Source organism: Oncorhynchus keta, chromosome 19 (assembly GCF_023373465.1).
Source record: "Oncorhynchus keta strain PuntledgeMale-10-30-2019 chromosome 19, Oket_V2, whole genome shotgun sequence".
Taxonomy (NCBI): Eukaryota; Metazoa; Chordata; class Actinopteri; order Salmoniformes; family Salmonidae; genus Oncorhynchus; species Oncorhynchus keta.
The window spans coordinates 63,444,084-63,464,385 of record NC_068439.1 but is presented as its reverse complement, the minus strand read 5'-3'; the positions used below and the strand labels follow the sequence as shown (position 1 = coordinate 63,464,385).

General features: G+C 41.3%; 1 protein-coding gene and 2 pseudogenes across 2 annotated transcripts; 1 reads left to right on the top strand and 2 right to left on the bottom strand.

Moving 5' to 3' along the window:
• Positions 1–8,805, top strand: LOC118397870 (protein ARV1-like; annotated as a pseudogene). The gene is made up of 6 exons (XR_008069484.1): positions 1–262; positions 969–1,087; positions 1,250–1,531; positions 1,662–1,818; positions 3,013–3,209; positions 6,333–8,805. The product of XR_008069484.1 is annotated as a protein ARV1-like (transcript).
• Positions 8,806–10,471: 1,666 nt separating this feature from the next.
• fam89a (family with sequence similarity 89 member A) lies at positions 10,472–13,696 on the bottom strand. The gene is made up of 2 exons (XM_035794227.2): positions 13,265–13,696; positions 10,472–12,633 (listed from the first exon to the last, which is right to left on the bottom strand). The coding sequence occupies exons 1-2, from the start codon at positions 13,514–13,516 to the stop codon at positions 12,373–12,375; spliced, it is 513 nt and encodes a 170-aa protein (XP_035650120.2). The 5' UTR covers positions 13,517–13,696; the 3' UTR covers positions 10,472–12,372.
• A 2,823-nt stretch (positions 13,697–16,519) lies between these two features.
• LOC118397869 (DNA-dependent metalloprotease SPRTN-like) lies at positions 16,520–19,739 on the bottom strand (annotated as a pseudogene).
• Positions 19,740–20,302: the final 563 nt, after the last annotated feature.

Genomic DNA, 20,302 nt, shown 5'->3' with positions numbered 1-20,302 from the left:
CGGGAACATTGGTAATGTAGTTCCAGGGTACCTACGCCCCCTTTTGACCCAAACCGCTAGCCAAACTGCAAACGACTACATTTCCCGACCAATCATGCAGAAATCCAGGAAGTCAGATTCCTCAAGCTGGTTGCTTATCGTTGCCAAGTTGCCAACATAAAACAGAATGGCAAATGGGTTCTTTAGATGTTTTGAATGCAATAAGGACGCGCACGAGCTTCGCAAAGGTTACAGTAATGGGATCTTGAAGATAATAATATGTGTGAGTTAACTAGCTGGCCCATATTAATTTCCTGGTTTAGATATTACCTAACTGATGATGCTAGGCTAGCTAGAAATGAAGGGAGCTGTCACTGCCAGCGGTGTAGTTTGCTGGGGTTTTGTTTTCTATTCAAGTTATTAGCTGACATTTCTGGTAAGAGGTTGGGTCTCTAACCTTATAACAGATTAAACAGTAAACTGTCTAACTAGTTTAGCCATAGAAGCTAGAGAAATGCTTGGTGTGGAGTGCCTGTTTTATCTCTTTCATGCACAGCCCAAAATCCCACTAATTTACCATGCCTGCATTTTTATAACAGCCATTTCGTATATCTGAAAGGGGTACGGAGTAAAAAACGTGGAAAATAAAAGCCACCAAAAGACCTCGACATGATTCCTGGATATACCATGTAACCAAAATACAGGTGTCGGGTCTGTTTGAATGGTTCTCTGCTTTTTGCAGGTAAATCCATTAACACTTCCATTGTTTAACACCTCCCAAATTCGAACTGCAAACAGCCCCCATGGTTTAACAACACCCCTCCCAATTTGCCAGGTACCCAATGATATGTAAAAGGATTATACCTGCAATTCAGTGGTAAATAAGGGACTGTTCGAATAGGGGTCATATAAACATGGCTTTATATTTTTTTACAGGTAACATACCACATCTTCTGTCTGAAATGGGTAAATGTCTCTACTTCTTTCAGGAATCCTTCCAAAGGCCTGTGGACAAGTACATTGAATCTGATCAGTCATTATTCTGATTGGTGCCATTTTATGCTAAACTCAAGCCTTCACACACATTCTGTTCAGCATTACATTGAATGTATGTACAGTAAGACTCTCAAATAAAGATTCACCAGAGTCAGATTACAGTGCATGCTTTCAAAAATGGATGAGACTTGATGCACGTTGCGTTGAATTTTCATTTTCTCTGCTGAGAGACACAAGACATGATGGTATGTCTTATTGATGGTTTCCTCTATAGATTCACTAGAAGCTGTGTGTGTTTTGCCTGCTGTGTGAGTCCTACCTGAGGTGGTCACAAATGCAGGGATTTGAACAGAACAATGACCCTGCAGACATCATTAGATACACCAACGAATGGGAATGTTTGGGATGGCAGCTCTTGGTGTATTGCTCATGGAAAAAGCACATTATTACTATAACAACTCATGCACTCATCAACAAACATGCATATGACAATGTTAATATCAATGTTATAACAATGTTTCCAAGTCTGGTTGAAGTGACAAATTCTGCTTTCTTTTCACAATGATTCCATACAAATGACAGTCTTCTGCTGGTTGGTACTGATTTAATGTTCATTTGTCTACAGAATTGGGTGCGTTCTCTGTCGGAGTGCTGTCCTTTAACTGGTTTAGATGCTGCTTGGCTAGGACTTTGAACTGAGCTTAATGCTGAAAGCCATACTGCTGTCCAGCTATGGCAACATTCTGCTCATCCCTATAGTCATATGGGAGCATGACTATTCCCCGCTCTGTTTCAGCCTCATCAAACTGTTTGTGCTCACGTCCAACTCTCAGGCTATCAGAGGTACATTAGCCAACTCCTCCCTCAGTGTACCAATTCTTCCATTAGAGTCACTCACATTTAGCGCCATCTCTGTTCCTGTTAATTCAGCGAATGAATTGGATTGAAAAGTTCTCATAACTCATTATTGATACTAGTAAATAACCTACTTCACACATCGAGCCCCATATCTATCTACTTTTCACATCAGTCATGTTTTATTAAAATAGAAACCATCAGCTCACAGGGTAATGATTAGGAGCAGGAGCATTGATGCGCACCAGCAGATGGCAGCTCTTACTCCTAGCTTGAAAATCCATGTTCGAACATGAATTATGTTATTCTCTAGTTACTAAATAGTTATAAATGGTCCCAAAATTGTCCATAACGAATACATTCATTCACTAAAACTGCATTACCATTATGTTTTATGTTTTTTTTCACCCAACAATCAGGCCCCCAAAGCAAGCACTAGTCTCTGTGTGGCCCCTGTGGTTTTTCATAATACACAGGGTAATGGCCCTTGTCGTGCTGCTGGTCCAGTTTTTGCATTTCTGCCTGCGGCTATGGAACCCTGACCTCTTCGACAGTTGTGCTACCTTGTTCTGGACCTGCGGTTTCCACCCTTCCCCCCTCTCTCACTCCCCCTCTCGCTCTCTCTACTGCACATACTGTCTCAACCTCTAAATGCTCGGCTATGGAAAGCCAACTGACATTTACTCATGAGGTGCTGATCTGTTGCACCCTCTATAACCGCCCTGATTATTATTTGACCCTGTTGGTCATCTATGAATGTTTGAACATCTTGAAGAACGATCTGGCTTTAATGGCCATGTACTATATTCTCCACCCGGCACAGCCAGAAGAGGACTGGCCACCGCTCAGAGCCTTGTTCCTCTCAAGGTTTTTTCCTAGGTTCGTGCCTTTCTAGGGAGTTTTTCCTAGCCACTGTGCTTCTACATCTGCATTGTTTGCTCTTTGGGTTTTAGGCTGGGTTTCTGTTTAAGCACGCTGTGACAACTGCTGATGTAAAAAGGGCTTTATGAATACATTTTATTGATATTGGATTTCTGTAGAATTCATAGTTTATTGTACTGATGGCAGTATTTCTCAATTCTACAGCAAGTAGGAGATTAACATGATGTGAAGTTGTTCAAAACAAGTACTTTTCCTGCATATTGTCATGTTTGTGTTCTGATCATTTCCTCTCTTCTCCAGTCATTCTATACTGCAGCAGAAGGCTCTCCCCGCTGGCTGTGTGTGTGGGTCTGCTATTGGAGACCTGCATAGCCCAGGCATTTCAGACACTTCCATGGAGCATACCGGACATCCTGCCGTTCCAGTGACCTGTTTCAGGCCGGTCCTAAAGAACACACTGTTACAATGGCGCCTATTATACCCGGGACCAGAGAGCGGTGAGGGGAACTATCAGTGCTGTGTGGAGTGTGCCTAGTCATATAGTCAAACACTGACAAAAACCTCTCTGTTGGTATTGGAGTTAATAAGGATACTGAGCATTCCTGAGGCTATTTGTGAAATACCTACCACCTTAGAAAGGACATATTGAACATATTCTTTAATCTGTGCGATGCCAAAACCCACAGGCTGTGTATAAGCAACAAATATTTTGATATGGAACAGATGAGAGAGCAATCACACGTATTGCCTTGAATGCCTTATTTCATTGAAGTTGTACGGTAAAAGAGAGCAATACTCTCTTGGTGATGCAGCCTATATGATTAAGTATAGGAGCTGTGGAATAATAAGCATTTGACACACATGTTCACAGAGGGTGGCTTTACAGTGCCTTCAGAAAGTATTCACACCCCTTGACTTTTTCCACATTTTCTTGTGTTACAGCCAGAATTTAAAATGGATTAAATTAAGATATTTTTGTCACTGACCTACACATAATACCTCATAATGTCAAAGTGGAATTCATCAAAAATGAAAATCTGAATATCTAGAGTTAGTAAGTATTCAACCACTTTGTTATGGCAAGCCTAAATAAGTTCAGGACTCTGTGTTCAATAATAGTGTTAAACATGATTTTTGAATGACTACCTCATCTCTGTACCCCACACATACAATTATCTATAAGGTCCCTCAGTCGAGCAGAGAATTTCAAGCACAGATTCAACCACAAAGACCAGGGAGGTTTTCCAAAATAAAGGCACCTATTGGTAGATGGGTACAATTTTTAAAAAGCACACATTGAATATCTCTTTGAGCATGGTGAAGTTATTAATTACACTTTTCATAGTGTATCAATACACCCAGTCACTACAAGTGTCCTTCCTAACTCAGTTACCGGAGAGGAAAAAAAGGCTCAGGGATTTCACCATGAATCCAATTGTGACTTTAAAATTGTTACAGGGTTTAATGGCTGTGATATTAGAAAGCTGAGGATGGAACAACAAAATTGTAGCTACTCCACAATACTAACTTAATTGACAGAGTGAAAAGAAGGAAGCCTGAACAGAATACAAATATTCCAAGACATGCATTTGCAACAAGGCATTAAAGTAATACTGCAAAAAATGTGGCAAAGCAATTCACTTTTTGTCCTGAATAAAAAGTGTTATGTTTGGGAGAAATCCAATACAACACATTACAGTGTATCACTCTCCATATTTTCAAGCATAGTGGTGGCTGCATCAGATTATGGGTATGCTTGTAATTGTTAAGGATTGGGGAGTTTTTCAGTATAAAAAAGAAACATAATGGAGCTAAGTACAGGCACATCCTAGAGGAAAACCTGGTTCTGTCTGCGTTCCACCAGACACTGGGAGATGGCCGAAACTATACTGGAGTAGCTTACCAAGAAGACAGCGAATGTTCCCGAGTGGCCGAGTTACAGTTTTGACTTAAATCTGCTTGAAAATCTATGACAAGACCTGAGAATGGTTGTGCTTCTGCAGAGTATTGATTAAGGGGTTTGCATACTTATGTAAATTAAATATTTCTGTATTTAATTTTCAATAAATTAGCAAACATTTCTAAAAACATGTTTTCAGTTTGTCATTATGGTGTATTGTGTGTAAATGACTGAAAAACAAAATACTGGCTGTAACACAACAAAATATGGAAGAAGTCAAGGGGTATACTTTCTGAAGGCAATGTATATGCTAAGGTCCCTTGAGACCTTATTGGTTAAGTAGTGCATACACAGAGCCTTTATATTTTTTCTGACCAAAGCCAGTTGCTTTGTTGGCGTTTCTTAACTGTATGAAGCACACTAATGTCCTCCAAAAATGCTATTATTGTATGCAGACAGAGCCTGAAGTCAGTGTGAATAAAATAATATTTTTGATTACTCATTGTTTTGTGCTTAGAGATTTTTCGAACTGGTCTTTTGTTTCTCCTTTTTGTACAGTGATCAAATGTTTAATGTTTAATTTTTGTCATTCCTGCCATAACTCGGTTCAGGATTCATGTTGTGCTCACAAGTTGTAACAAGCCTTTACATCGTTGAGTGAACTATGCCTTGAAATGTTTTGTTTGGTATCCTTACAAGGATACCTCAAGTGGATCTGAGCATCTGTCCGTGGATGGTCCAGGATGACAAATAGTCATTGTTTTTAGACTGCTTGCCTTGCAAGCATGTGGAATAAGGGGAGAAAATAGTAAGAGGAGTATCTTGAATGAATAGTGAGAATCGGTACCTTTTCCAAACAACAAGGCATGTCAAGTGAATGGAAATGTAAACAACAATGCTAGAACAGAGATTAAACACCACATGTTCCTCGGACACATACTGTACGCTAATATAACAAGTAAATTGGCGATGTGTATTCTAAAGAGCAGTGGCGGTCACTTACGGGAAATGTGTCATCTCAAATAAATCATCTCTAATGCCTGACGTGCTGACCCAGCCCGGTGCCTTCAAACAGGGGGAATGTGTTATGAAAGGCCTCAGGTGGTCGCGGGTAATTGTAGATCCATGTTTTGAAAGACATTCCACTGCTTGTGAAATCAAACTGGTTTCAACCCCTGTAGTAAGCCTTGGAGACAGGCAGCTGTCTCTGCCTGGCCGGTTCCCCCTTCTCCACTGGGATTCTCTGCCTCTAACCCTATTACAGGGGCTGAGTCATTGGCTTACTGGTGCTCTTTCATGCCGTCCCTGGGAGGGGTGCGTCACTTGAGTGGGTTGAGTCACTGACGTGATCTTCCTGTCTGGGTTGGCGCCCCCCCTTGGGTTGTGCCGTGGCAGAGATCTTTGTGGGCTATACTCGGCCTTGTCTCAGGATGGTAAGTTGGTGGTTGAAGATATCACTCTAGTGGTGTGGGGGCTGTGCTTTGGCAAAGTGGGTGGGGTTATATCCTTCCTGTTTGACCCTGTCCGGGGGTATCTTCGGATGGGGCCACAGTGTCTCCTGACCCCTCCTGTCTCAGCCTCCAGTATTTATACTGCAGTAGTTTATGTGTTGGACGGGGGCTAGGGTCAGTTTGTTATATTTGGAGTACTTCTCCTGTCTTATCCGGTGTCCTGTGTGAATTGAAGTATGCTCTCTCTAATTCTCTCTTTCTCTCTCTAGGAGGACCTGAGCCCTAGGACCATGCCTCAGGACTACCTGGCATGATGACTCCTTGCTGTCCCCAGTCCACCTGGCCGTGCTGCTGCTGCAGTTTCAACTGTTCTGCCTGTGGCTATGGAACCCTGACCCGTTCACCGGACGTGCTACCTGTCCCAGACCTGCTGTTTTCAACTCTCTAGAGACAGCAGGAGCGGTAGAGATACTCTAAATGATCGGCTTTGAAAAGCCAACTGACATTTACTCCTGAGGTGCTGACTTGCTGCACCCTCGACAACTACTGTGATTATTATTATTTCACCATGCTGGTCATTTATGAATATTTGAACATCTTGCCCATGTTCTGTTATAATCTCCACCCGGCACAGCGAGAAGAGGACTGGCCACCCCTCATAGCCTGGTTTCTTCCTAGGTTTTGGCCTTTCTAGGGAGGTTTTCCTAGCCACCGTGCTTCTACACCTGCATTGCTTGCTGTTTGGGGTTTTAGGCTGGGTTTCTGTACAGCACTTTGAGATATCAGCTGATGTAAGAAGGGCTATATAAATACATTTGATTTGATTTTAAGCACACATGCTGAAAGTGTTCCAGCAAGCGTGTAGTGAGTGCAGCATTATTCAACCTGGTGTAGTGGTAGATCATGAGTCTGGATAATCAGTTTAGTATAACGAGAATCACATCAGAGCTATTAGAATGTTGAGACCAGTGCATAAATGTGCTGTTAAAGGGAAACAACATTTGAGTCATTGGGACAAAAGATGTCATGAAGAATAGAGAATTTGCAGTTGTAATTCTCTATCTCCGTGAAGGAGATGAAGAAGAGCTTAGTGTAAGCTCATGAGGATAGTGCCAGCCAGGTCCAGGATCACTGAAGGAGGGCTGACTGTTCTGTGCCAAAGCTGGGCTGTAAACTCTCAATCAGCTTTTCAAAACCCTCTGGAAAAGTTAACCAAGGTTTCAGACAGCACATCTGTTGACACAATAAAGGTCATATGTGCTTCTAATCACACCATATTTGATTGCCAGTAATGTAAGTGTTCATCAACAATTGTTTGATGTTTTTAGTTTTGTGTTCATCATATTTCTGAATAAAACCAAACTTCAAGGATACATCTGAAAATTCCTGAGCTGTATTAGTTTTCTGGCGTTAGCAGAACCAAGGGGATTTATTGGTGTTATTTCCCATTAATTGCTCAAGCTTTGTGGTGAGCAGTGTGTTTGTGGTCTATGAATGTTGGCACAGCCCAGTTGTACATAGCCCATTGCTTGTGTTGTAAACTGTCCCACCCCAGCAGCAGAATTACACATACCTTGGATTTGCTTTCAATCAAGATTATGTTAATCTACCACAATCTCTTAAACAGGTGCTCAGCCCAGCACAGAGGCATGTTCACTACAGGCTGCATTCCAAAAGGCAGTGGTGTAAAGTACTTAAGTAAAAAATACTTGAAAGTATTACTTAAGAAATGTTTTGGGGTATCTGTACTTTACTTTACTATTTATATTTTTGACAACTTTTACTTTCACTTCACTACATTCCTAAAGAAAATTACCTAATTTCTAGTCCATACATTTTCCTGAAACCCAAAAGTACTTGATACATTTTGAATGCTTAGCAGGACAGGAAAATTGTTTAATTCACACACTTATCAAGAGAACATCCCTGGTCATCCATACTGCCTCTGATCTGGCGGACTCACTAAACAAAAATGCTTAGTTTGTAAATTATGTCTGACTGTTGGAGCGTGACCCTGGCTATCCGTAACTTTAAAAAATAAGAAATGGTGCTGTCTGGTTTACTTAATATAAGGAATTTGAAATTATTTATACTTTTACTTTTGATACTTAAGTATATTTGAGCAATTACATTTACTTTTGATACTTAAGTATATTTAAAACCAAATACTTTAAAACTTTTACTCAAGTAGGATTTTACTGGGTGACTTTCACTTTTACTTGAGTCATTTTCAATTAGGGTATCTTTACTTTTACTCAAGTAGGAAAACTGGGTACTTTTTCCACCACTGCCAAAAGGGCACTTCATGCTAGTCAATATTTACCCCTACTTCTCCTTTGAATACAAGTAGCTCATATTGTACTCTAAGGGACACACGCTGGTGTATGAAGTGTGAGTGTGTGAAGAGGAGATTCATTCAGATCTGCCTTAATTTTAGCTGCCCAGCCGGATTGGTTGCTTTATAACGATGGTTGACCGTTGCTCTCTGTCTGTGAGAAGATACAGTAACAGGGTAACTATCTGAGGGTCCACCAGTGTTGATCACATGACTTGTCTACGGAGCCTTGACCTGATAAGAAAACACTTACATAGCCATATTGTGCAATAGCTCTCTACTTCACCTAAACTGCAAATTCCAGAAGCTTTGCTTCTTAGTTTTCAGTATGAGACAATAACAATGTTACCTTCAGCTGTACATATAAACTCAGCAAAAAAATAAACATCCTCTCACTGTCAACTGCATTTATTTTCAGCAAATGTGTAAATATTTGAATGAACATAACAAGATTCAACAACTGAGGCATAAACTGAACAAGTTCCACAGACAGTGACTAACAAAAATTGAATAATGTGTCCCTGAACAAAGTGAGTGAAAGGGGAGTGAAAATCAAAAGTAACAGTCAGTAACTGGTGTGGCCAACAGCTGCATTAAGTACTGCAGTGCATCTCCTCATGGACTGCACCAGATTTGCCAGTTCTTGCTGTGAGATGTTACCCCACTCTTCCACCAAGGCACCTGCAAGTTCCCAGACATTTCTGGGGGGAATAGCCCTAGCCCTCACACTCTGATCCAACAGGTTCCAGATGTGCTCAATGGGATTGAGATCCGGGCTCTTCGCTGGCCATGGCAGAACACTGACATTCCTGTCTTGCAGGAAATCACGCACAGAACGAGCAGTCTGGAGCAGTCAGGATGAGCCTGCAGGAAGGGTATCACATGAGGGAGGAGGATGTCTTCCCTGTAATGCACAGCGTTGAGATCGCCTGCAATAACAACAAGCTCAGACCGATGATGCTGTGACACACCGCTCCAGACCATGACGGACCCTCCACCTCCAAATCGATCCCGCTCCAGAGTACAGGCCTCGGTGTAACGCTCATTCCTTCGACGATAAATGCGAATCCGACCATCACCCCTGGTGAGACAGAACCGCGACTCGTCAGTGAAGAGCACTTTTTGCCAGTCCTGTCTGGTCCAGCTATGGTGGGCTTGTGCCCATAGGCGACGTTGTTGCCGGTGATGTCTGGTGAGGACCTGCCTTACAACAGGCCTACAAGCCCTCAGTCCAGCCTCTTTTAGCCTATTGCGGACAGTCTGAGCACTGATGAATGGATTATGCATTCCTGGTGTAACTCGGGCAGTTGATGTTCGGATGTACCGATCCTGTGGTGCAGGTGTTGTTACACGTGGTCTGCCACTGCGAGGACGATCAGCTGTCCGTCCTGTCTCCCTGTAGCGCTGTCTTAGGGATCTCACCGTACGGACATTGCTATTTATTGCCCTGGCCACATCTGCAGTCCTCATGCCTCCTTGCATCATGCCTAAGGCACGTTCACGCAGATGAGCAGGGACCCTGGGCATCTTTCTTTTGGTATTTTTCACTCAGCAGAAAGCCCTCTTTATTGTCCTAAGTTTTCATAACTGTGACCTGTAAGCTGTTAGTGTCTTAACGACTGTTCCACAGGTGCATGTTCATTAATTGTTTATGGTTCATTGAACAAGCATGGGAAACAGTGTTTAAACTCTCTGCAATGGAGATCTGTGAAGTTATTTGGGTTTTTACAAATGATCTTTGAAAGACAGGGTCCTGAAAAAGAGACGCTTTTTTTTTCACGAGTTTAGATGTAAATTATATAGCAACTTCAGGGATGCCTCTTTTGAAGAGATTAAAATGAACAGCATAAGTTGTGAACAATTCTCCAAAACACAAAGGATGTCTCTATAGCAGCTATAAAACTAAACTATTTAAATTTACTCTCAGGAAGTGCATTGATCTAAAGTTGATCAATACACTTTAAAAGTGGTGAGTGCTGACCCGTAAAGCCAAAGCTCATTTTAGAGCTACACAGTAGACAGTTGTGTTCAGTTGCCTCATTGAATGAGTTTCATGCAGGAATAACACACAAATCGGAGTATCAAGTCATTTTATTAAATCCATAAGTATAGCTATCACATGAGCATAATAACAATCTTCCAAAAACAGTAGTATGGTCATTCGCAGAAAAATAACAAACATGAGGAATGGATACAAAATACACAGAGTTTTGTATCTGAGGGAACACAATATATTTTTAAATCCTCCACAGATTCATAGATGAAATGCATATATTATTCCTTTGATGACAGATTCATCTACCTTGACCGTGCCACTAGACTGAAATCAATGTTTAATTTTCTTGCCTTGAGGCCTATATTGACTCCTTTAGGTCTGTAGATTTCAATTCAGAGACAACAACTTGAGATGAACTGTGGTACAAGAACACAGCTTTCTGATTGGATGAAATCAAGACAATATCCATCTGGATATTGCCACATGAAAAAGGAAGTAATCAGGATGCTCATGTACATTTCATATTTGGATTGACACTGATGAACATAAGGTTTCCTTTTAGGTGGGAATTGAACTAGTAACTGGAGTTACAGTATGCAGTGCACAACATGTTTGCCATGAGACTGTCAAAAAGACATGACCAGGTTGAGAAAAGTGCTGTGAGTTGAAGGGACAGACAACAATAACCAAGGTCTGAGACCAAAAAAGGCACTAAATGGAGATTAAGTATTCTGTTTAAATACAGATTTTCAATTTGCGGCTGGTGGTGGTAATATACATTTACAGTGAAGCTGGAGGTAGAAACTCAGTACATGATCACTCACATTGAGGCATAGGTACCGTGAACATTCTTTCAACTCCCCATTTTGAAAGCATGCTGTTAATGACCTCCAATCGTCCTCTGATTTGTATATTGTTCAATTGCATTAAATCAGTGAAGAAAACATACTTAACAGATCAACCACCTGTATTACAAAACATTCTTGATATATTGTTCGGAGAGTAAACGGACTAGATGCATCAGGAAGAGCATTGCATTTTACAGTATCTTACCTAAAACCAAATACATTTCAGCAAACGAGCATCAAATATACTCTTTGGTTTTACGTACCAGAAGCACATGAATTGTGGACCAGTTTACACACAAAATTGTCAAAGAATGCATTTCTAGCTTAAATAATTTTGCTACGGTCTATGCTATTAAATGTTGAGTGCGCATAGAAACTCAAGATAGGGGTCAGTTGGCTATGGGAGACTAGTCAACATTGCCATACGTGCACTAAATGCATGTCCTAGTGGGGTCAACATACTTTGACTTCGTAATGGGTACCCTGTATTGAGTTAATTGAAAACAAGGTTTATGGAAGCAACTGTACTTAATTCAACAATGCAGACTTCCCAGTCTCATTGAACAACTATTAACTGAAAAGGTATGGAGCCACAGCACATTATGAAAGGAAGCACAGTCTGGTGTCTGCACACCATAAACAGGGCTTCTGAGAAGCACATGCTTTACTTACCCCTGTTTTTTAAACCCTTCCAGAAGTAAGCAATTTCCAGCATTTTATACTTTTCTCCTGCCTATGCAACAACACAAACCAGTCACAGCTGCCACTACATGCCATCTAAAAGTTGATTTCCTCCCCTGATTGCAGGGACAGGAATCCCATCCATTTTGTTTATCAAGACTGTCCCGCTGTCTGGGATTTCAATCCTGTAAACATTGTGAAGATGACAAGGAGCTTGGAAGTACATACTACCCAATCATAGAAAACTCCCAATGTCCATAGTAATAAGGGAAAAAACATTTATAATAAATAATGAATTTCTGTATATATTTATATGAAAAAAAAGTCTGCTGAAAAAGGACTATAAGCCAGCAAAACTCAATGCATGGCACAGTTCTTTATAAAAAAAGCGTATTGCCTCAAACGTGTAGAGTCAAGCTGAGGAGCAAACAGCTCAGCTCTTGGGTCACTCAAATGGTGATGTGAAAAGAGTCTTGTAGCCAGGAATCCTTGCTTGTCCCATTTTTGGGAGATGTTGCCCCACTTCCCTCCGGTTGGTCAGTTGGTGTTGTGCTGGTCTCCTGGTAGTATTCATCATCTTCGTCAAAGTAGCCGTTCTCTATCCCATGACCGGCGCTGAGATCCTGGCAACTGCCTTTGTACTCTTGGATTGACTCATGGAGGGACCAGAGCTGACACAGCAAAGACATATCCTGCTGACGCAATCCCACCTGGAAAGATAAAAATGACCCCAGAATTATTTTAAGACCTCCCAAACAGGTGCTTGATACTATACTTATGCCTAACCGTTAGCAATTAGACAAACGTTGGCAGAGGTGCTTCATGCCTTTAACTATATTTTTTTTCTCTCTCAATTAAGCAGAAATATTTTATGGGTTCAAATATTAATCCCAACGGAGGATAGGCCTACAGTGAGGCTGAAAAAGTTTGATTTGTAAACTTTTAAAGAGATACTCATAATCTTCTTCACACAAATCAATGGAGTATAGCTTGTGTAGGCTTTCATATGAAACCAAACTGGCAGAGCTGCCATGGTATAAATGTAGGCTATCAAATTCTACAAGCAACAATGTATAAATGTGCCATTGTTGTGGCACCGTTACTAGCTAACGTTGCAAATGTTAACACATACATTGGCAACTGCCAGCGTAAAATTGTTGGTTTACGTGTTAACGCCGACCATAAGAGCTGGGATACTAATTAGACCATGAAGTAATTAACAGTAACGAAGTGATTTCTTGATTCTGTCAGAACAGCTGTTACTCTCATTTCACCTCATAAAGGAACCCCCCACGATTCTGTTTGCGATCATATATTGTTCACCTCCCCTTCACTTCTTACCATTTCTTTTCGGAGGAGTGCTAAAGCCGCATCAAGATTGGCCGGTTTATTTGCAAGCAGATTGTCGGAATTGTTTCGCCCACGGCTAAGGTCGTCTTGGATCATGGTTTTCTTTGCATACATCCTCTCCATCTCTCTCCAAGACCCGCCACTTGAATTCAGCAAGCCGCTTAGGCTCTTTGGCAGTGGGGGTAGCCCCTCAATGGAGGCCAGTGTTCCGCCCGCTGTGCCATTCGCAGATTTACCGTTCATCGTTAAACTTTTTTTCCCCCTCTCACTCAAACAAATACAGTACTTTCAGTTTTAGTCGTTATAAATCACCACATTCGGGAATGAAAAGCACATCTCCGACAAACAACATGCAGCAGTCGTTGACACCAGACAGCAGTAATCTTCTCCTTTCGAGCTCTGGCTAACTCGCACTTCCTGTCCCTTTAACACAGTTCGAGGCTGATTGGGCGTTACCCGCAGTGACGGACAGGAAAGGGAGGTTGAATATTCATAACCTAAATACCAGTGTTTTTCGTTCGTTCGAGTGACGGTCCTATCTAATCCATGCGGTGTATGCTGCGTTCAAGAACTAGTCGGAACTAGGAAACCTGGAAAAGTACGATTTACAAACTGGTTGTCGTTACGTGCAGCATTCAACCAGTTAGCAAGTCGGAAATGTCCGAATTTCCTAGTTCAGACTCGCGCATGAACGCGACATTATTCCTGAAGTAAATAACAGCTCTACATTTAGTGGAATGATTTATTATGAAGACAGTTATAATGAACCAAATAGCCATCATTCACCATTTTATCAAATTAAAGTTCTCAAGCTTATTTTCTTTAGGATAAAGGAACACTTGGAAAATAAACAAACTTGACATGTGCAACATGAATACCATTGACTGAGAATAGTACAACAGGCATTACTGAGTGTGGGTGAGGTCATCATGACAAGTATGTGTCTGCAGAACAAAGGTGTCAGTATGAAGGACAGATGGTGGGCTTTCCATCCATGGTCCTTCTTCACTAACAACAGACCCTCAACAAAGAGATGAAGCCCAACCCACAGAGGCACATAGGACCTAAAAAATGGCAGATGTAATTGAAAAAGCAAGGTCTCAACAACTGACATGCATCATTTTAAATGTGAAAAACTAAAGAATGCATGTATTCCCTCAGTTAAAACATATTATTTTATATGAATTGGCATTGCATTAATATGAGTTGAAATGAACTCAAAATTAGTTTTTAAATTGTGTAGTCAAGACAAGGACAGTTAGTGACTACCCCATACAGCCTTCATAATCAACATGAGTGCTGGTGCCTTTTCACTGCACTCAAGCTGAAAGGATTGTCAGTTTACCCCTGAGGAAACATTAAATACAGACTAGAGAAAACAGGGTGCAACTAATTTTAGTGCTGCTCTTTTGTCTGTTTTCTTCCTAAAATCCATAATATGCTACTTATTTGTCATTGTGCTAATTGTCTGGGTGGTTCTCAGTATCTTGCAGGTCAGGAGGAAAAGAAGTTGTGACACAGCTGCCTGTCTTATTGTTGGTCTGACTCCTTGAACTCTGCTGCCTTCCTCTCTTCTATGACATTTAGCTCACCCCACTGCCCCTGCACTTTCCTTCCCTAAATAACATATTCCTTGGTTTTATTCTAGGATAAACATTCCTCGATGCATGTGAGACCACAGACTCAAATAGTACTCTACTTGAAAAGAGCACTATCGGTATTAAATTGCACAATAAGTTTGTCTTTACGGAAACTGTCATTGCTCTCTTAGTTACGTCCTCATGAAACCATCCAGCACTCTTTGATTGTGAATCAACAGACATTTCTCATCGGTGGTCAACACCCTTGGGGAGGCAGGAAATCTATTCAAAAGCATCTGAGCATGTATGGGTGTTGAAGTATATGTGTCCGAGAATTATGTCATTTTTAAGTCAATTGAATTAGTTTAGTGATATGATGAAAGGGTACTTGAGACTCTTATTGATTTCCATTAGTCTACCATTGTAGTCGGACATTGAGGAGGACTATGAAAAGGCACATTCAGCCAGATGATACTTAGGGTATTGTAAGAACATTTTATTATTTAAATAAAATTCATACCAGTGAATAGCAAGCTTGTGTGAAATGTTATAATACCAGATCAGCATACCAAACAGACATATTCCAAATTCAAGACCGCAGCAACTATATAAATTGCCTATGTCATAGCAATATTGCCTTGAGCCATCAAGTAGAAGTGGTACCAATTAAATAAATTCTTCCTAAGAGAGGACATTTCCAACACTAAAACATTTGGATAGTTTGAATTAGAATTTCACAATTGAACAATGGGCTACAAGACATAGTAGATGCAAGCAAAAGTCAAACTGGAAAACTTCAAACCTGTATCTCTTACAGCAGTCCTACATGAGATAGAAAGTACATTTAAACTTATAAGCAAAATCGGCTTTGAATTCAAGGAAACAAACTCTAAAACTTCACCTATGCTGAGACTTGTTAGAAGTTTTGCAATATAAAATGGTTGCTGCGCTTTCAGCTCACGTTTCCGTTCTCATGAAAGACAGGAATCTAAATGTGCATTGATTATTGACTCTTGCACCTTGGCTTGGCATACTGGGCCGCTGACGGTCACATTAAGGCTTGCAGAGCTGGCAGTGCTGTTCTGAACTGCAGAAGGGGCTGCTTTGTCCTCCGTTGTACACCTAGACGTTGATGGTCAAAGATGTGAGCAGAAGTTCAGTCTTCCCAAGGCCTCTTCCTAGAAACTGGAATGTTGACTCTACTAGGATTTTCAGGGCCTTCGAAATAGTTGGAATGGTAAGGCTCGGGGGACCCAGGTTTTGATGCGGCCGGGACACCAGAGAAATGGCTGTCTGGTATCTGAGGAAATGGCAGTTTTTGGCTGGTTTCCCAAAGTTCAAACCACCCACAGATGAAGATGCCCTTTTGGTCTCAGCTGCTGGTTTTGAGACCGTGGAGGTACTAGCACTAGCTGCAGTTCCAGACTTCCAGCCACTGGCATTAACAAGGCCTTGGACAACACTTTGTTTGGTCTTTAAAGCATCTGAGGAGTCACTATGTGGCTTGGTCACAGTGCTGTTGGGTTTGTAAACCCTAGCAGGTGAACCATTGATGTTTAAAAATGCCTTGGTTTTGCTGACATTTTTGGTGGTTTCTGTCCTCTGAAGGAACCATGGGCTACCCCTGCTATGTAGGTTGTGGTGCTCCCCTTCTTCTGTGGGATAATCAGACCTGGCCGTTCAGGTGAGTTGATTCCTTTAGCTGTTGCCTGAGGTGTAGGAGACAGTACAGGTCTGGGAGACACAGGAGTATTGAGAGGTTTTGTGGGACTGTTGACAAGAGGTTTTTGAGTTGATGATGGTGGCTGTGAACTCCCTCCAAGCAAAAAACCTTTGTCACTGAATGGAATGATATTCCTTATATCCTGTAATCCAGAGCCTGAGACCAAAACATAGGGTTCATAGATTCACGAAGACACATTCACAAAGCCATATTTTGAATTGCAAATAATATTACTGCTCTCAGCACTCATTAGAAGATTAAAAGACATCTATTACCTGTAGTAGATGTGCTGGAAGCTTTGCACTTGCTTGTGGGCTTGTCTGTAGGCTTCTTGTCTTTGCTGGTGTCTGTCTTGCCTTGGCTGTTGTCTGTCTTTTTTACTTTCTTTCCATAACCCTCTGGCTACTTGACCTTTGTATAGGTGCCCCCACAGGAGCATAGGTGATCCCCCCACAATGTGTCTTGGGCTGAGGGGGCACGGTTCATTACCTTCTTCACATATCCAAAGTAGGGCTTACGAGTCTGACAGGGCCCATCACACCGTCATCAGTGCGGACGGTAGAGATCCACTTCATCATGGAAAGTGTGATAGACCTGGTGGAACACAGTTGATTCAGGATTCAGAGACATATTAACACAAAGTACACTGACAGTTGACATTGATGGGACACCCAGCATAACTTACTGCGATTTCAGTTCCAGCGGCATGGTTGATTCTTTCCATGTGCTTGCAGAACTCAGGTCCATGCCCATCATGACCTCTGTTGTTCTAAGTCACGAAGAGCAGTGCATGGATTATCTCATGCAGAAGTGTCTGGAATAACAGGTTATTTCCACGTTATGTTATACTGAAGAAATTACATCAGCTACTTTGCTTACGTTATACAGTTGAAGTCGGAAGTTTACATAGACCTTAGCCAACTACATTTAAACTCAGTTTTCACAATTCCTTACATTTAACCATAGTAAAAATTCCCTGTCTTAGATCAGTTAGGATCACCACCTTATTTCAAGAATGTGAAATGTCAGAATAATAGTAGAGAATTATTTATTTCAGCTTTTATTTCTTCCATCACATTCCCAGTGGGTCAGAAGTTCACATACACTCAATTTGTATTTGGTAGCATTGCCTTTAAATTGTTTAACTTGGGTCAAACATTTCGGGTAGCCTTCCACAAGCTTCCCACAATAAGTTGAGTGAATTTTGGCTCATTCACCCTGACAGAGCTGGTGTAACTGAGTCAGGTTTCTAGGCCACCTTATTCGCACATGCTTTTTCCGTTATGCCCACACATTGTCTATAGGATTGAGGTCAGGGCTTTGTGATGGCCACTCCAATACCTTGACTTTGTTGTCCTTAAGCCATTTTGCAACAACTTTGGAAGTATGCTTGTGATCATTGTCCATTTGGAAGACCAATTTGCGACCAAGCTTTACATTCCTGACTGATGTCTTGAGATGTTGCTTCTATATATCCATATAATTTTCCTACCTCATGATGCCATCTATTTTGTGAAGTGCACCAGTCCCTCCTGCAGCAAAGCACCCCCACAACATGATGCTGCCACCCCCGTGCTTCACGGTTGGGATGGTGTTCTTCGGCTTGCAAGCCTCCACCTTTTTCCTCCAAACATGACGATGGTCATTATGGCCAAACAGTTCAATTTTTTGTTTCATCAGACCAGAGGACATTTCTCCAAAAAGTACGATCTTTATCCCCATGTGCAGTTGCAAACTGTAGTCTGGCTTTTATATTGTGGTTTTGGAGCAGTGGCTTCTTCCTTGCTGAGTGGCCTTTCAGGTTATGTCAATATAGGACTCGATATTTAGTGTGAATATAGATCATTTTGTACCTGTTTCTACCAGCATCTTCACAAGGTCCTTTGCTGTTGTTCTGGGTTTGATATGCACTTTTCGCACCAAAGTACGTTCATCTCTAGGAGACAGAACGCGTCTGTACTATTTGCGTACTATTGTTTGTACAGTTGAATGTGGTACCTTCAAGTGTTTGGAAATTGCTCCCAAGGATGAAGCAGACTTGTGGAGGTCTACAATTTTTTTCTGAGGTCTTGGGTGATTTCTCTTCATTTCCCCATGAAGTCAAGCAAAGGGAGGTACACCTCCAATTGACTCAAATTATGTCAATTAGACTATCAGAAGCTTCTAAAGCCATGACATAATTTTCGGGAATTTTCCAAGCTGTTTAAAGGCACAGTCAACTTAGTGTATGTAAACTTCTGACCCACTGGAACTGTGATATAGTGAATTAGAAGTGAAATAATCTTTCTATAAACAATTGTTGGAAAAATTACTTGAGTCATGCACGAAGTAGATGTCCTAACCAACTTGCCAAAACTATAGTTTGTTAACAATACATTTGTGGAGGTTGAAAAACAAGTTTTAATGACTCCAACCTAAGTGTATATAAACTTCCGACTTCAACTGTATTTTATACAATTGCCATCAATCTGAAAAGGTTCAGGTTGGTTAGTCAAAGTACCTGTGCAAGATCCCAAAGGGGTCTAAGTTTCAGTAAAGGCTCACTGAGTCGAATAAAACACAGTCCACCTCTTCCTTCGTAAGAACACACACCTGCATACCTACAATTAAAGATTGTATAAAGAGACAGGTATTGAATAATGGGAAATGAACCACAGGAAAACAATCACATGGGCCAGTTATAGCCATGACAGCCAACGTTCCCACATGCTTTAAATTCTGACAGTTGATGGGCAGCCATTAATCTAATGTATGAGATATAATCATAGACACATTTATCATATCAGATGGTTGATACAACACTGTGAATCGTTCAGACTTACAGTATCATTCAGGGGCTCCATTTGACTTCTACACCACTGAGCTTTCCCCCGAAGAACGTGTCATCGAACTCCAGAAGCATTGCCCTCACATCTGGACTTAGGTCAAGATGGACATAAATAGGGAATGACATCGTTGCTGCTAGACTCAACTTTCATTTTTTTGCTGGTTTGGCCATAGTTATCATCAGTTGGTGTGTATGAGGATGCCTCGAAGTCAAACTGCTCCTGCAGTTGAATGGCAAGCACAACATCTTTTTCCATGTTCAACTAGCTAGCTACTGGTGTTGAAAAGATAATTCAAGTTAGATGGATAGCTACAATGAACAAAAATTAACACAACATGCAACAATTTCAAAGATTTTACAGAGTTAGAGTTCATATAAGGAAATCATTCAAATGAAATAAATAAATTAGGCCCTAATCTATGGATTTCACATGACTGGGAATAGAGATATGCATCTGTTGGTCACAGATACCTTTAAAAATAGAGTTGGGGGTGTGGATCAGAAAACCAGTCCGTACCTGGTATTGACCACCATTTGCATCATGCAGTGCAAATCTTTTTCGCATAGAGTTGATCAGGCTGTTGATTATGGCCTGTGGAATGTTGTCCCACTCCTCTTCAATGGCTGTGTGAAGTTGCTGGATATTATATAGATTTTTTTAAACCTTTATTTAACTAGGCAACTTCTTATTTACAACAATAACTTCTTATTTACAACGACGGCCTACCCCAGCCAAACCTGGACGATGCTGGGCCAATTGTGCTCCGCCCTATCCCAATCTCGGCCGGATGTGATACAGCCTGGAATCGAACCAGGGACTGTAGTGACACCTCTTGCACTGAGATGCAGTGTCTTAGACCGCTGCACCACTCGGGAGCCCAGTTGACATATTGTTGGGA

What these genes read in the sequence shown, in the direction of transcription:
- fam89a (XM_035794227.2), bottom strand. Translation starts at nt 13,516, where the DNA reads ATGAACGGTAAATCTGCGAATGGCACAGCGGGCGGAACACTGGCCTCC. An exon ending in CACTCCTCCGAAAAGAAATG is followed by an intron (nt 12,634 to 13,264) that starts GTAAGAAGTGAA and finishes TTATCTTTCCAG; the next exon opens with GTGGGATTGCGTCAGCAGGA.